The 16,625-nt window shown below is 38.4% G+C and overlaps 1 protein-coding gene across 2 annotated transcripts in view; it reads right to left on the reverse strand.

Annotated features, from left to right (window-relative positions):
- Positions 1–15,269, reverse strand: part of LOC135690363 (colorectal mutant cancer protein) — a 72,184-nt gene extending 56,915 nt beyond the window's left edge. Inside the window, exon 1 of one of the 2 annotated variants that reach the window (XM_065207888.2) lies at positions 14,911–15,269. In XM_065207888.2, coding sequence (XP_065063960.2) covers positions 14,911–15,059 — 149 coding nt within the window. In that variant the 5' untranslated portion in view covers positions 15,060–15,269. Of the gene's footprint in view, positions 1–1,941; positions 2,276–14,910 lie in introns of those variants that run through there. The other variant, XM_065207889.2, reaches the window with a different exon arrangement.
- Positions 15,270–16,625: the final 1,356 nt, after the last annotated feature.

The following is a 16,625-nucleotide window of genomic DNA, read 5'->3' on the forward strand; positions in this document are numbered from 1 at the left end:
TCCGATTTTCAATGTATAGCAAAAGTCACAAAACGCGTTTCTGTCCGTAACTTTCGGGCCACACGGAGGGGGGGGGGGGGATTCTGAAACATGGCTCAAATGATAGTAGTTCCAAAACTAAAGGAAGTACCAAGGGCGAGATACGTCGTTGATGTGACGTCACCGTTAGGCTAGGGGGGTAGAAAAATGGTAAGGGTTCTTGCGCTTGCGTTTACGCTTGTGTCGCTAATGAGCACAAAGCTCAACGTAGCCGTGGGAGGGTTGTGAGGTGAGTTAAAGGGCTGAAGGGGGTTAAAACCATAAGAGGGATAAATCATAGACTTTTGAAGGGAAATTACCTGCGGGGACAAGCCTTTAATTGCATAAAGGGAAATATTGTTTTAAACCATAAATGATCACAGAGGCTGGGAGGCATTGCCCCCAAAGTTAATATGTTAAAGATGGTCCTGGGAAAAATAAGGTGATGCAAGAGAATGGGAAGGGGGCAGCAATAGAGAGGGGAACTCCCATGGTACTTATTTCTTGTTGGAAAAACGTTTCTGAGGAACAAGGCTTCAAAGTCCTGTCTCGGCCTGCCTCTTAAATGCCTCTGTAAAGGAAATACCAAGACATTCAACTACTACAGAAGAATTGAAGAATAATGAGAAAAGGAAATTCCCTATTAATCTATGCCGACAAATCTAGGCCACCGGGTTAAATTTCTCTTGTGACGTCACGTCTTCACAGATGTGCTTGTGGGAACCTATCACCCTTTGAGAATACACCGCAAACTCTTTTTGATAAGCCGAAGGTTGAATTGATCTTTGTTTCAACATTACCACAAAGTTTGTGCCGTCAGTTATTCGCAGATAAAACGCGGGATCTCTGAGGGACATTAATCATTTCGGGACCCAAAGCCTTCTATTTTTTTGCCATTCAGAAAAATCAGATTAGCTTGAATTTTATATTGATAAACTTATAATTTAGAACAAACACCAACAAATCAAAATCTAAAATACAAACTCAGTAGAAATTTGCCCAAAAGGTGGGGGTTGATAATAGCGGGGGGGGGGGGTTAAAAGGACAATTTGTATAACGGTGTTACTAAACTCTCCATTAATACAATACTAAAAAATATCCCAAATGTAAAAACCCAAACAATAATAGCAGGGAAAAATTTTTAAAATAAAAACAAATATTGATAAAACTAAAATGGTTATTAAAATTATTAAACTAAAATTCTAATATAAAGAATCCTTATTGCAATTTTTCGCAAAAATATGCAAGAAATGAAATAAAACATTTCTAAACTACCAAAAATAATGTGTTTTGCTAATTCATTCGGGAAAAAAATTTACGTGAAAGATCAATAAGACCAAGGAGTTATTTTCATACAAACTTAATTTTCAGCTAGGATTTATTTACCCTTTGACCAAATTTGGTATTGAAATCTGAGCGTGATTATATCTGGTTACAAAATTAACAATTATATAAATAACAATTAAATGTTTAAGGCAAATCAAAGATCAATGAAAGATTTATAAAAAGTTCCTTTTTTCTTGAGTTTTGGTTCAAAGGCCTTGATGTGCTTATAGATAAAGGGGTAAAGAGCTAGCCTACCCCCTCCCCCCCAAACCCCATTCCAAGGGCTCCGACGCAGGTTGGAAAGTGGGGTGGGCCCAGGGAAAATTTAATTCCCATAACAAAATATCTTGAAAAAAACTCAACTGTTTTGCAAAAAAGTGGGGGGCCATGCCCACCAGCCCCTCCCCTTCGTCTGAGGCCCTGTCTTCAAAGTAAAGATGAACTACTGTTTAAAATGAGACTTTGAAATAGGACGAGTGTTGGAATTTTACCAAAGTTATTCGATTCGTGTCTGGCCTATGTAACAGACGTGTCAATTTGACGATTACAAGTTTGGTATTACATTACTGACAGCTGAAAATTTCATGAGACTCTTACCAATTCTTCGCCATTAATCGAATCTTTTCGAAGCATCGTTTGTAGATGTTGGTGTAAGGGAGCGAACATTTCCTTCTATGTGCAAAACAAGTTTATGTAATCAAACACGAATAATACAGAAACTTCTGAACCAGGATGTCACAGGTTTATCAGTCTTAAGCGATCGCACGCTCAAAGTTTCTATTCGTCGTTTGCATTACCAATGGAATTTTCAGAAATTTTTTCAAAGCGACTAATAAAATGGTCACTAAGCGAAACAAAAGATGACAAGAGATCTCGGAACAAAAGACCGGAATCAGCATATCTCTTACCTCCTTGATCGTATCTGAGTTTCCATTCAACTATTCAGAAAGTTTGCCGTGGAGTTATCAGACATCAAACAAATGAGTATAATAAAGATTTTCCGCCATGATTGGAGCGTGGTGAGTTTCTTCTGATTCACATGGAATGAATTAAAAAGGAAGAAGGGTTATCAGAAAGGGGGTGGGGCTGGGGGCTGGAGTTGAAAAGCAATTTGGGGGAGGCGAAAGAGCTGTCAGAAACCAAACAAATATGTACAATACAGATTTTCCGCCATGATTGGAGCGTGGTGAGTTTCTTCTGATTCACATGGAATGAATTAAAAAGGAAGAAGGGTTATCAGAAAGGGGGTGGGGCTGGGGGCTGGAGTTGAAAAGCAATTTGGGGGAGGCGAAAGAGCTATCAGGAACCAAACAAATATGTACAATACAGATTTTCCGCCATGATTGGAGCGTGGTGAGTTTATTTTGATTCGCATGGAATGAATTAAGGAAGAAGGCTTATCAGAAGTGGGTGGGGGCTGGGGGCTGGGGGCTGGGGGCTGGAGTTGAAAAGAAATTGGGGGGAGGCGAAAGAGCTATCAGGAACCAAACAAATATGTACAATACAGATTTTCCGCCATGATTGGAGCGTGGTGAGTTTATTTTGATTCGCATGGAATGAATTAAGGAAGAAGGCTTATCAGAAGTGGGTGGGGGCTGGGGGCTGGGGGCTGGAGTTGAAAAGAAATTGGGGGGAGGCGAAAGAGCTATCAGGAACCAAACAAATATGTACAATACAGATTTTCCGCCATTATTGGAGCGTGGTGAGTTTCTTTTGATTCACATGGAATGAATTAAAAAAGAAGCAGGCTAATTTTAAAAGGGGCTGGGGGCTGGAGCCCTAGGGTTGCAAAGGAATGGGGAAGGAGGCGAAAGAGCTACCAGGAACCAAATAAATAAACATAATATATATTCTCCGCCATGATTGGAGTAGTAGTTTCACTATCCTCTCCTCCAGAACCATAGCAAAAATACTGCTAAAAATGCAATAAATGACCATTATTTTACAAGGGGGTGAGCCCCAAACACCCCTTAGCGCTGCGCCGTTCACAAATGGGGTAGATGAGGCCAAAACAGTGCTGCTAGTGGTACCCTGATAAAATGCGAATGGAAACTTGAAAGGGTGACAGTGGCTGATGAACGAAAGGGTGATCTGTAGATGTGATTTTGAAAGAGCGGGTGATCTGTGGATGTGATTTCGAAAGAGAGGGTGGTCTATGGATGTGATTTCGAAAGAGAGGGTGGTCTGTAGGTGTGATTTCGAACGAGAGGGGTGTGTGATAATGGAGGGAGTCACATAAAAGAGGCTTGGCTTGGGGGATGGGAGCGTGAGAACTTATGACTGTTGTTCCTGGGTTAGGAGGGGGAACTACTCGTTGAAAATAGAGGGGCAATTTGGCAAATAGCCGCGCATTCTGTCCATAGTTACATCCAAAGCATTTGATTAGTGCATTGAAAGACTTTAGAGAGAATTATGGGTTTGACAGTAAAATTGTAAAGAGTACGAGATTCGGCCGTGATTTCTGAAATTGGAAAGACTTTGTACCAATGATTTAGAAACATTGAGACACTATCGTCGAGAATTGCTCCCACTTGAGGTCGCACCCCTCAAAGGATGTCTCTCATTTGCATCCCCTGGTAGGATAACATATTTTGAAAGGGGACATCAAGAAACAAATGCTAGTCAGAAGACAAAACAGAAGAAAATATCGATTCAATCTCCCATCAATCTTCAATCCTCTAAAAGTGTACGAGAATGTCAATTCAAACAAAATTATTTAAAGATAGCACAGACACAGGGAAAACATAGCATACATTGTGTTTGACAATCAAAACGTGAGCAGAAGTGTGTATCCAATGGCAGCGCCAGCCACTAAGCTCTGGGGGGGGGGGGGTTGACAAACCAAAAAAATTTAAGCCACGCTCTTTTAACCACCAGAAAATGCCCTTTTACCAACAGGGAGACGTGTCCCTAACCCCCTCCAGTCCCCCCGTAGCGCCGCTACTGTTTGTGTCCAGGTAAGATTAAATATGACTTCGACCAAAGGCGCAGGAGATTTTCATAGATTGTTTTGAGCCCGAGGAATCCCCTGGCATTACATTCTAGCCTGTATTCTCACACTAGACTAAGGATGTCTCTACTGTTGGTAAGAGTTTATCCAACTGCAAATCCTTTCCTGGCTCGTTATCATTAAGCACATCGTTCGTCTAATGGGCCTAGCCTCGTCAATGGAAAATCCTTCTTATACTGCTTCAGAACTTCCATAAAGAGCGGATTTCGCGATAAGAGGATCTTCCATTGACAAACGGATTCTTTAATTCATGAGGAATCAGAAATGAAAATAGATAAATCTTGTTCTTTATTGTAACAATAAAAAGATTACTTCCAGGGCCTAAAGCGATTTGACTGGCCACATGTGGAATGGATTGTCACGTGGTTAACCATGGCATTGACTGGATAGAATGAGTCGACAATGAGTGAGGTAACTTTGCAAAGTTCGACAACTTAGGCCCTTTGTCAAAAGAAAGCCCTAAACTTTTAAGCGTTCCCTTGAGTTGCCATAATTTTTGACCATGCCAAAATCTCATGTACACATTATGGTTCAACTTGCAGTTACTTTCCACAGCTGCTTTGAACTGCAGGCGATTCACAGTTTGTGGCTCGGGAGTAAAACTCCACAAAAAATGCAATTACGGCGTCAAAACCATATTTTGCCACGCCCAGAGGAATAGCCTCTGGCGTAAAGAGTTTTTGAGTTTCAAAGATGGTGTATAATTTAAAGAAGAACTGTTTCAAAGGTGGCAAAGTTAAAAAGATGTAGCGAAAGCAGGGACGAGGCCAAAAAATGTTTTGCAGGGTTACAGAAATGACCTTTGCAGACAAAAAGGGCGTGTCTCACTCTTTAAGGGTGTGGTTAAAAGACAAATACTCTTATATGCTGCTTTTATGCGTTTCGCTTTTAATATTCATTCTTTATTGCCATACTTTGAAAGCTTAACTGCTACAAAAAATGATGATATGTTTTAACTATCGCAAAAATGTTAAATCATATCACAGTGTGAGAAAGAAAATTATTCCTTTGGGCGGCAAAATCCTTTATGTGTCAGTGAACAGGAGTTTGGGGTATAGCGCCCTCCGCACCCCCTACCCTCTTTAGGGACGCCTCTGAGTGACAGCTCAAAGTCTGTGTCCAGAGATGATAATGGTAAATGACAGTGCATAAGTTATTTTCTCAGGTTTTATTGTCAGGTAGACGAAGAAACCTTTACAAAGCAATCACTCCAAACTTACGACTAATGAGCATGCGCAATAATGCTTTGGCATACACATCCGCTGGGAGCCAGAACGTGGGTTCATTAGGCTTCATTGGGACATTTTAACAGCCAAATGAAAATGATACCCCCGTCTATATAGTAAACGAGTAAGATCTTCGAAGAAGACCGTTTAAAAACATGCACAATAACACGGGGGAGCCGTTTACGCGCTAGAGGAGTTTTGTACTTTATTATACTATCAAAGGATCATGGGTAATACCGGGTTATTGAGAAATTCTTATTGGAGGAGACTCAGCGAAGTTCGATTTGAGTTCTTTGAGCCTCATCATAGAGTCGAGGTCGCTGTCAAGGATGCACAGTTTATTACATTCTTACTAGCATTGTCTCCCTATTGCCATCGCTGTGTGTGTCGCGGTTAAGGAAACACAAACCCTCCAAAAACAGGATGGCGGCCTAAAATGGTGAACAACAGAAATGAAGCTTGTCTTTTGATTCCTGAAGCAGTCAGAGAAATTCCTGCATCCGTCGAATCTCGAGTGTTTGTGAAAGCCGTATTAACATTCACAGCGAAGTTTATTCTGTTTCATTATATTCTGCTCCGACGGCCTACTGAAATATTTATAAAGAAAGCAATGTTATTGCGAACAGGCAGCACAGTGTTGATGAAAAAGCGTTCTTTCCTCAGACGGGCAGCTTTCTTTAGCAGAGAAACACAAACCCACTTTGCAAAATTGAGTATAGCGGCATCTTCGACTTCATCAAAGAAATGAAAATCAAACAATTTTGTGTCTAGAAAACTGGTCATTTTACGCAATTTGGCAGGGTTTTACGACTCGACTCGACATCAATAACGGTGACCTTCTAAGTCCTTCTAGACACACATACGTAAACTTCGAAACGTTATTCAAAGTTTCATAGTCTTCACATAATTTTAAGATTGCAGAATTTCCTTTTACTGGCACACGTCCAAAAATTCAAAGGTTCTTCGAAGGTTCATGTGCTTCATACAATTCTAATATGCGGAATTCACCAATAAAATAAACTAAGCAGTCTTAAGAACAAGATTTCCATAAATTACCAATAAAAGTATTGAGCAACAGATCTCGCCATTCTCAAGCCTATTTCGAGCAAATCAAAGAGTCTAGACAAGTTCAAGATTAGAATTTCAAATACATGATTGTGCAACATTCGTAGAAATTTATTAATATCTGACAAAAAAAGTTTTGTTTGAACGTTAAGGTCAACAAAAAATCTCTAGCAGACAACTGCAGATAAATACTCAAGTACTGATTTATAATTATCTAGGGTAACGTTTTTAAACCACTGTACCATGAGATATTTTTTGGTGTGCCGTGGAAAACTCTCCAAGTTCACCTATATGTTCTAATAACGAAGCCCGGGTTTCGCACTGAATGGAAAAATATCTTATTTTACTATAAAAAACTTTTCTTAGTGAAAATTTTATTCCTATTAAAGACAGTTTAATGATCACGACTTTGTGTTGTGAACATAGGCCACGGAGTTCATATTATAACATTTCTGTTGGTGACGTAGACTCTCCCAAAGTCTATTTTTTGTTAACTCCGTGAGGCTTTTGTATTTCGCGAGGGCATATCTTAACTGCGGAGGAGGCTCCTCTGCAGTTTAGATATGCCCTCGCAGTAGTACGAATGCCTTACGGAAATAACAAAAAGTAGACTTCGGGAAAGTTTATTTATGATGTGCTTCGTTATTTTTTCAATGAGAAATGCGCCGTGGATCTAACAAGGTTGACAAACACTGCTTGAGGCGCCTGCATCGCTTCGATAAATAGAGACAGCCAATTTCGAGAGTAAAGATATTTAAGTGAATAAACGAGCCGCAGAAAAAACCAAGGATATTTAAAAACCAATTTACACAAAGTAACTGCAGACAAATGACATCATTTCTTATAATTTACAAGCAATCGAATTACAGGGTCGCCGAGCGTCGCATTTACAAAAGAAGCGATTAATTCAATCTTAATTAAAAGAACTTGAATTTTTCAAGCAAAGTTTCTAAATATTTTCATCGTCATTGTAGTTGAAATTATTGCCACGGGTTTCTGTCGTTTCATAAAAGAAATGAAACCGTCGATAGTTGACTGCAGTGTGAGTGCCGATATAGGCCTAATTTATGAGATTTCAAAACAAACTTTGTAATAAATATTCAACTATAAAGATGAAAATAAATAAAACCTATATCAAGTAATTAATCTTAAAGACCCATTGCTAACAATGGGCCTTTGCGAGCGTGGCGACGATCCAAACAATGGCAGTAAATTGTCTTCAATGGCGGTAAATTGATTTCAAACTGTCTAAAAATGCATTATGGGATGCTTGCGTAGCGCAATGGCTCATTGTTAGCATTGAGTCTTTAAAACATTCTGCTCTTTGATCAGAATAGCAAAAATGGCTGGAACTGCTAGCAAATAGAATAACTGTGGGTTGCTCTTGGAAAGGCAAGTTTTTTGGGAAACCGCTGGAGCAAATTGTATCTATGACAACAACAGTGACACGAGGCTGTGTTCAAACGAAGCAGAACAGAAAAGAAAGTTCGGTCGGCACTAGATCATAGTCAGCTAACGTACATGACGTCATACAAACTATGGCAACCTAATGCATGAGTGGTAGTATGACATCATCGCATTCCAACCATTTCATGAAAGACTTTATTGCAAGCGGCATGAAATTCAATTCCTTGGTCAACTGCCAATACCTCAGCTCAGTCAATGTTCTTAACACTAAACTATGGAAAATGAAGACTGACGCAATGCTTCTAAAAGAGACTTTAGGCTTGATTACAGCAAATTTTGTCGGGGAACTCTCTTTAAAACGCTTGATAATGTTCTTATGCGACAAACCAGTTCGGTGCAGCGAAAAACAAGGGAACGAGGATATTCAATGATGCAAGATGCTTGCCATGTCAATTCTGACCCCTAGGCCCAATAATTCAAATGGAGGCTTAAACCGTGCAAAGCCAGCGACGAAAACAAGAATTGTTACTGGAAAGCCAGAAGCTAGACAAATCTAATGGAAACATAATTTGAACACAAAAGATCTTTCTTCAATGGCTCCTTCTTTTTAGCTAATCACCCAAGTCGCCTTAGCAACAAAACCTCGTTTGCAATAAAATAACAATTTAAGCAACAGGGGAAAAAGGGATTATAAGTGATTTATATGTGCAAGCCTGTTACCATGGCGCTAACAACAACGAAAGCTGGGGAAAATTCCTTTAGGTTTTGGATCTTTATTACACAAATTGGATGAAACTCCACCTAGGTTAGAAGTTTTTAGTAATCTGCTTGAAAGAAAAGTGGATTTCGGGATTTGCTTACAGGAAAATCTGTCTTTGCGTGAGCTGTAATGAGGACCGGAATTTTCGCAAAGTGACAGAGTTTCTTGGAATGACAAATTTGTCTGGCATGCACGCCACCATCGGTGTAAAAATTAGGGGTAAAAGGGGCCAGGTAGCTTCTAATACTCGATGCTGGCAGTTGCAATACCAAGAGCCCGGGAAACCCACAATCGAGATGAATTTTATCTGTGCTTCTTTTGACCAGGCTGCGGTTATGGCAAGTATCACCCGAGCCCGGAGAAATTGAGATGGGCATTTTCAGTTAGCTATATACCTGGGTGTTCCAAATCGCACCTATAACATCCAAGACACACCAGTAGATTCCCGTTTACCATCGCGATTCTGAACACCCAGGTCTATAGCTAACTGAAAATGCCCTCACAATTTCTCCGGGTTCGGGTGGTACTTGCCGTAACCACAGCCTGGTCTAATAGCTGTCTAGCTTCTAAAGGAAGTAGCTGGGATATTGAGGAGCCATGCTTATCGAGCAGTGTCCTGGTCCTTCCCCTCGATGTGATGATACATACTGATTCCTACGCCTGGAATTACAGAGAACTCTCCTCTCTCTAAAGTAAAAGTTTGGTCATGTCAGGGACTCGAACCCAAGACCCTTATATCTGTAGTCCTTAACCATAAAAACTGAGGATTCGACAACACCGCATGCCTGGAACTACAAAGAGCGAGCGTCTATCCTTACACAAACCCTAGATCTGCAGTCCCTAAACTATAAAGTCATTCTCACACCACATACAACAATTTTTTTACCATTTTCACGTCTAACGATAGGCAACCGGATACGTCGGACATTTGCAAAGGCGAGCCACTGGAGGTGTACGGAAATCCTGGAATGAGGAGTGGGGATTCGAGAGAGTGGGGCTTATCTGAAGGTGGCTTATTTAGCAGCAGCCGAAAGTATTACTAGGGTAATTTTCTTCCTGCTTAAAAAAGATTTGTTTAGATAAACTATTGCTGTCGAGGCAATACCTCATCCAATGGGGGCATATTCGAGGGTGGGGGCTTATTAGAAGGCGGGGGCTTATTCAAGGACTTACGGTAGTACAGTATCAAATAGGTGCCCCCAGCATTCCTCCAACTGAAAAAAGGATCTTCCTCAAACTGGAATGTGTTTGAAAGGATGGTACAATTTCCTTGGATTTGTGTTTATTGGGATTCCTGACTAAGAGAAGGAGGGGGGCTCATGAAAAGAAAATACTACCGACGCAGACACAGAGGAAGAAACAGAGGATAGAGAAAACTGGCAAAGCCACGGTAACAAGACTTCTCTACAGGCTGCAGATAGATGCACTGCAAAGGCAGAAGATTTGAGAAAAAAAGCCAAAGGGACAAAAATGCGCTTTTAGGAAATCAGAAGAAGACAGAAAATAAGCTGCATTTTGTTATTTTTGCTTCCCATCAGATTTGCTTCCCTCGAAGCTATCACAAAACCTATACACCACTGTCACATAAGCTGTTGCCCCACCTCCAGCTTTTTTGCGGCGCCAGCCCCTGGGGTAAACTAGGCATAAGGGAAATCAACTGTGAATTCCAACATCTCAGACTGTGTGCTCGCACTAGAATGTGATAGACCGGCCACCGGTACGACGCTACTAATCCGCTCGCGGTTGATAAACGCAACCACAGATTTTGGCCTAAATAAGTCTATAGGTTTTACCAAAACTTGCGGTAATTACCCGCGCGGTAATCTTTTGTGGGATCAAAGCGGTGAGAGAGGGGATTTGCAAGTCTTGGTTGGGGATTAGAAAAGGCGCGGAATCGAGTTTACAATGACTACGAGGTGGGGCTAAAATGGGGACGTATTTGAATGATGTTTGTCGCTATAGTATAAGATGGATGACAAGAAGGAGGAAAGAGGAGCGATTTTTGCTTAATGGTTCTAGATAAAATATATTTTAATTTGTCTTTTGAACATTTTTTTAATTTCGTGCAAACTGATATTTTCATCTGAGAACATTGGTCAATATTTGTAGCTTGGTGTCTAAAATATAGATTATACAAAACCCCTAGATTTAAAGACTAAAAATGAAAATGGGGAAAGGAGTCACATTAAAAAATATTCAGTCACTAAAAATCTAAAAAATAATTAAACGAAATGGAAAAAATCTAGAAAAAAAGAGTAATTCCCTATCAAAAGTTTAAACATTTTCCCTGTTTGTAATTAATTTCTTCTTATAGATTTAGATGACAAACATTCAAAATATATAAAACAGTTCAGAAAACATTTTAAATCATTCAAAAATTCATGAAAATATAATACCATCAAACTGAAACTTGAAATATTTTCTCAGAACCTGAGACTTTACTATGACCAAGCTCAATTTTTGAACCAATTCAGAAAGTGAATAGAAACGAATAAAAAGCAAAAAACTAAAAAAGAAAAACTTTTTTAAATCATTACCTCTTAACACTCCAAAATAAAAAAATTCCAGCAAATATGGCTTTTAGACAAATTAAGAAGACTAGCTTTTCTGGGTTTGTAAAAAAATTAAATATCCGTGGTCTGGGAAAAATTCCTCTCAGCCCAATAGAGTATTAGTTAATTTTAAAAACTCTGATTGAATTTTTTTAACCAAGACAAAAAAGATTATTAAAATCACCTAAATTACCTTTGGACGTATTGAAATTTTAATATGGCAAAGAGCTAGAATTTTAATCTCAAAATATTACAGACAAACAAAATAGGTTTAACACCCATAATTGATTCATTATCTCTTAATTTAATATCATATTGTTAATAATCCTGCTCTTCAATTTTTAATTTTTTTAAAACCTCACTAGCCCCTGGGCATATGTCTGCCTAATCATTTCACATAAAAGATCTTAGAATTATTTCACATTGGCTTTGCCTATCTTAGAATATTCCTAGAGTATCTGGTTTCAAATTTATCTTCTTGTGAAATTCCTTTACATATTATATATATTGTAGGTACATGGATGGCTGAGTGGGTACTGCTCAGAGGTGTAGGAATCACAAGGTGTGGTCACATAGAGAGGAAGGACCAGGACACTGCTTGATAAGCATAAGATTCTCAGTGTCTTAAAAACTACCTTCGGATGCTAAGATGCTAACAAACTTGGACTTGAACTTAGACTGATCCAAGGGTTTGTTGTCCGAGTCTCTTACTTAAACTTTCACTTAGAGTGGGAGAGTCACAAGATTTCTGTAATTCCAAGCAAAGGAACCAAGAGGTGGTGTCACATCTAGAAGGACACTTCAAAGTTTGATAGCAAAAAAGCTTTTCCTCAAGCCTATGTTAAGAGAGAAAAGAATATTCTATAAATATGTCCAGTGGAATTCAGCTAGAGACAAACCATTACAATACTGCTCCATAAAAAAGGAATTGAAAGTCAAAACAGGTCAACACCTTAGACTCAAAACCCTCTTGACATTCCAAAAGTCTAAATTATCAACAATGGAATCGGATCATTGAGTTTTCAAAAGACTAAAATCTGGAATTCACCATCAGAATTATTAAAGACAGCCAAAAATGCTACACAGATCAAGAGTTCGGAGAATGTATTTAGGGCAAAATGAAAACCCAATAATTCAAATATTGAGCTCGATATAATATTCTAATTTTGAGTTAGATCATATCAACGTTTGATAATAAGCAATTGTACATTGCTATTCTTATAATATAGTTTGCCCAAAATGAAAATAACAATTATAAAATATTTGGTATATAATTGATGTGAGACCTGGTTGATTTTCTTTACTTTCCCACTAGCCGATATCAACAGAAGGAATACACCTCCAGTTTTGGCTTTGTTTTGAAAATGCAATTAAAAATTTCAACTACACATTATAGCAAGAGAATTCTGTCTAACAAAGGTAATTGCTTAAAAAAGTCCTTATAAATTATGCATGAGGTCTACAATAATGAAATCACTGCAGCTTTCTACCAAATTCTTTCTACCGAACCATGAGAATACTGATACAAAAACCTTAATGTGTACCAAAATTAATTTTTCCCATAATGGGGGCAGTTCTTTATCCCGCTACAAAAGCCAAACACACCTACTGAAATATCCGATATATCCCACTTGGGAGAGACACAATTTTAGCATCCCTTTTAGAAACAGCTCATGACATCACATTCTTGTATACATAGGGGGCAGTTTCACTCACATATTCAAACACCCCATTGCGGGGCAGCTCACTATCTTTTTTATACACCTCAACAGAACAGTTCAAAACAGGCATTTCTTCATTCTACTGGGGGCAGTTAAGAAAATTAGTTTCTTGTATAGAGAGGGGGCAATTCAGCACACGTCTCTAAATAATCCATTGGGGGCAGTGTACCAAACATATTTCTACACCCCATCCGAGGCCTTTAAACACATCTGTTAGGGGGCAATTCAGCACACCTCTCTATATACTCAATTGGGGGCAGTGTACCAAACATATTTCTATACCCCATCCGAGGCCTTTAAACACATCTGTTTCCTGGGGCAGTTTAAAAATCCTTTTTTTAAAGGGGCACATTCTCTTGTCACTTGGGAAACAAGCAGACCCATGGGCCTAATGAAAGCATGTTCAACACATTGAATCAACCTATCTTCCTTTCAAAACTCGTCAAGAAGTGGTTAATGAGGAATGATAATTCATCAATGTTATTTACATTTACTTTGCAGATAAAAGTTTTCATGTTAAACCAGCATTATTCAGTTAACTTTCAGCTAATTATTGCTTAATTCATAAGATATTTCAAAGTATTATACGATAGAAAAAGGGGACCCTCTGACTGGAATGTAACAATTTGACTCTTATGCAGTATTTTATCTTAAAATTATATATAAATTATGAAATAAAAAATTCAATTCAAATCAGGTATTAAATGACTATTCTCTCCAAAATTGGTTTATATATTAATGAATTATAATTGTGTTGGTTAATTTTCCATTCGACTTATGATTGCGTGGCAACTCTGTACCATAACAAAATCTTGAGGTCAAATAAACACTTGACAGACGGCCTAATTGTCCATATTCTCGACCAATGCAGAACTATTTCTTATCATTTCGACAGCTTGCATTAATAAAATATTAATATATTTTGTTTATTCAAACATGAATCATGCAGGAACAAACATTCCTAACTGATAAGGTTCCTCGATAAAGTTATTTCGAAGTCAAGATGTGGTGGACTTCAGGAATGACCTCAAATTGCGTGCAGAAGAAACAAACGTGCAAATCTTTTTAATAAACTCGACCACGACTTCTCTTTTGCATTTTACCATAGTTAAATGATAAAGTCTGCAGAATTTATGATAACGATTGCTATAAATGATGTGTGAAAACGTTTTAAACAATTATTTGAATTTCAACGTGTAAACCTCACACTTCAAGTGGATTGTTGGCCAGCCGTGAAAATTTGATCGTTTTTGTGGCCATCTTAAAAACGGATCTCAAGATTCCAGTGGTTTTGCCCAGAAAATCAGACATCGTTTTCAGAAATATTAGAAAGTTCTAATAGTGTAATAAAAAATTGTGAACCTTCACCAACGATTGTCTGGAAATTTTGAAAATATATTGATTGGAAACAAACATTGTCTAGCCTGGTTTGGTACTCAATTAATTAGTCAATTTACACTTTACCAACTAAGTAAATCGATTGAAAATTATATGGAAAACATGGAAAATGATAACAAAAATTTCACAAAACGGAAAGTAATAATTAACATGCAAAGATGAGGCTAGTAGCGTAGAAAAATTCATATTAAATGAGAGAGTTTTTATTACTCTTCAATGAAAGTTGATATGCACAACGAAGGATATTTTAACCTTATCAGTGCAACAGTTTCAAATATAGTTTATACAAAACAAAAAACCGTGTTCTTGCCGGCCCCAAAAGCTTTGGGTGGAATTAAACAGTGTACCATTCATTGCATCGACCCAGTGTGTTTTAAAAATCCAATGAAGATATGGAAATGGAAAATGAAAATAAACTCACTCTTACCTATCTAAATAACCGTCGTTATCTGTATCACAAGCTGCAAAAAGTCTCCTCAAAAAATCATCCATTGACAACTCGCTTGCAATTGAGTCACTAGGCGAATTCTGACATTCAAAACTAGTTTGGTCGCCATAATCATATCGGCTTGACATTAGGCCTATCGCTCAAGCATAGGGACGCATCTAACGCAAAAAACAAGCACAGTCCTTGGTTATAATTCATCAAGGAAGCTGGTACCTTTTCCAAAAATGCGTTTGTACTTAATTATTAAGAAATTTGTGAATAAAACAAGCAATTTTCTTTGCGACCTGCCTCCAGGACTCAATCGCTTGTCAATTGTCCATCACAGCTTGCCCGTATGATTTGATCACATGGAAGAGAACAATGGAAATTAACAAAAGATTCGAAATTCAATTGCTTAGACAATAGAAGAACAATACATTTGTTTTCGATTGACCAATCAGAATTTGGCATTTTTTCAAATTCAGACAGGCCTAGCTCCAACGCAGAGACGGTTTTTTCAGGAAATGAGTTGTAAAAGAATTGTTGCACATGTTTAATTTTGGACGTTTTCCACTCAAATTGAAAATAATTGTGAAAAAAACAATCTAAGATATCAGCGAAAGAGTTTTGTGGGTTACCAAATAACACCTAACTTATCTCAGCGTAGTGATTCAAAAAATTATCTGCACTTCTTCAAAAAACCCTCAATGGAGGGCGGGCGAAATTACAGACTTGATGAAATAATTTAAAGGTTTTTATATCAAATCCGTACTTGATAAAAGGTTGTTATTCATCACCTCTCTGCCATCAGTTGCGTCTTTAGTTCTGTGCTCAATCGAAGATGTCATAATGATTCTTTGGCTGGGTAGCAAAGCGTTTACGATAACTACGCAACGTAAGGTGGGGGTAACTGACGCAGTGACGCAACATAAGACGCAATGAAACAATGTAAGACGCGATAACGCAGCAACGAAGTGGTGTACTACCCAACCACGCAATGCAAGTCACAGCACGGGTGAAATGTGTTTTGTGAAAGGGCACTGGAACATTTTGCATGAGGTAGAGGTGGTTCTGGGGGGGCCATCTCTACTATTAGCCCCTTAGTTTTATCTATGACCATAAAAACAAACCAAAACTCAGATTTTGTGATAGTTGGAGGGTCAGGGTACCTGATGATGAAAAGGAAAAAATTCATGAAACAAAGATGTAGAATTAATGGAACGGTCGCTCAGAATGACCCAAAAACGCGACATAACAGATAGTGACACTGCGCAAGAGACAAAACGCAACGTAATCCTGATATAAGATAGCGGTTTTGTGTAATTAGTCTCTAACGCAACGCAAGAAGTAACGAAACATTACAAAAGGTTTTTTATCATATGCATTTTGTGCAAAGACCTAGACGCAGAGGAACAAAAACGTAAATCAACCCAAAAATTAGTCTCGTTAACCCTTCAAATTTTTATAAGAAGCAATAATTTTTATCTCTTCTTTAGAAGATAGATTGTTGAGCAATTTGTTTAAGAATCGGGGTGATCAGTACTCAAGGACCGCGAAAAATATTACAGATTGAGGGGCCTAAAACTGTTTTGGGGGTGGGCTAAACATGTTAAAACCAAGAGCAAAGTGATTTTTGTATTGTTTTATATACATTTCAGAAGTTATTAGAGGGGGACAAAAGCCCACTCAGCCCCCTCTCCCACTTCCGCTGTCCC

This window comes from Rhopilema esculentum, chromosome 1, assembly GCF_057945365.1.
Source record: "Rhopilema esculentum isolate cy_ngs chromosome 1, ASM5794536v1, whole genome shotgun sequence".
NCBI lineage: Eukaryota > Metazoa > Cnidaria > Scyphozoa > Rhizostomeae > Rhizostomatidae > Rhopilema > Rhopilema esculentum.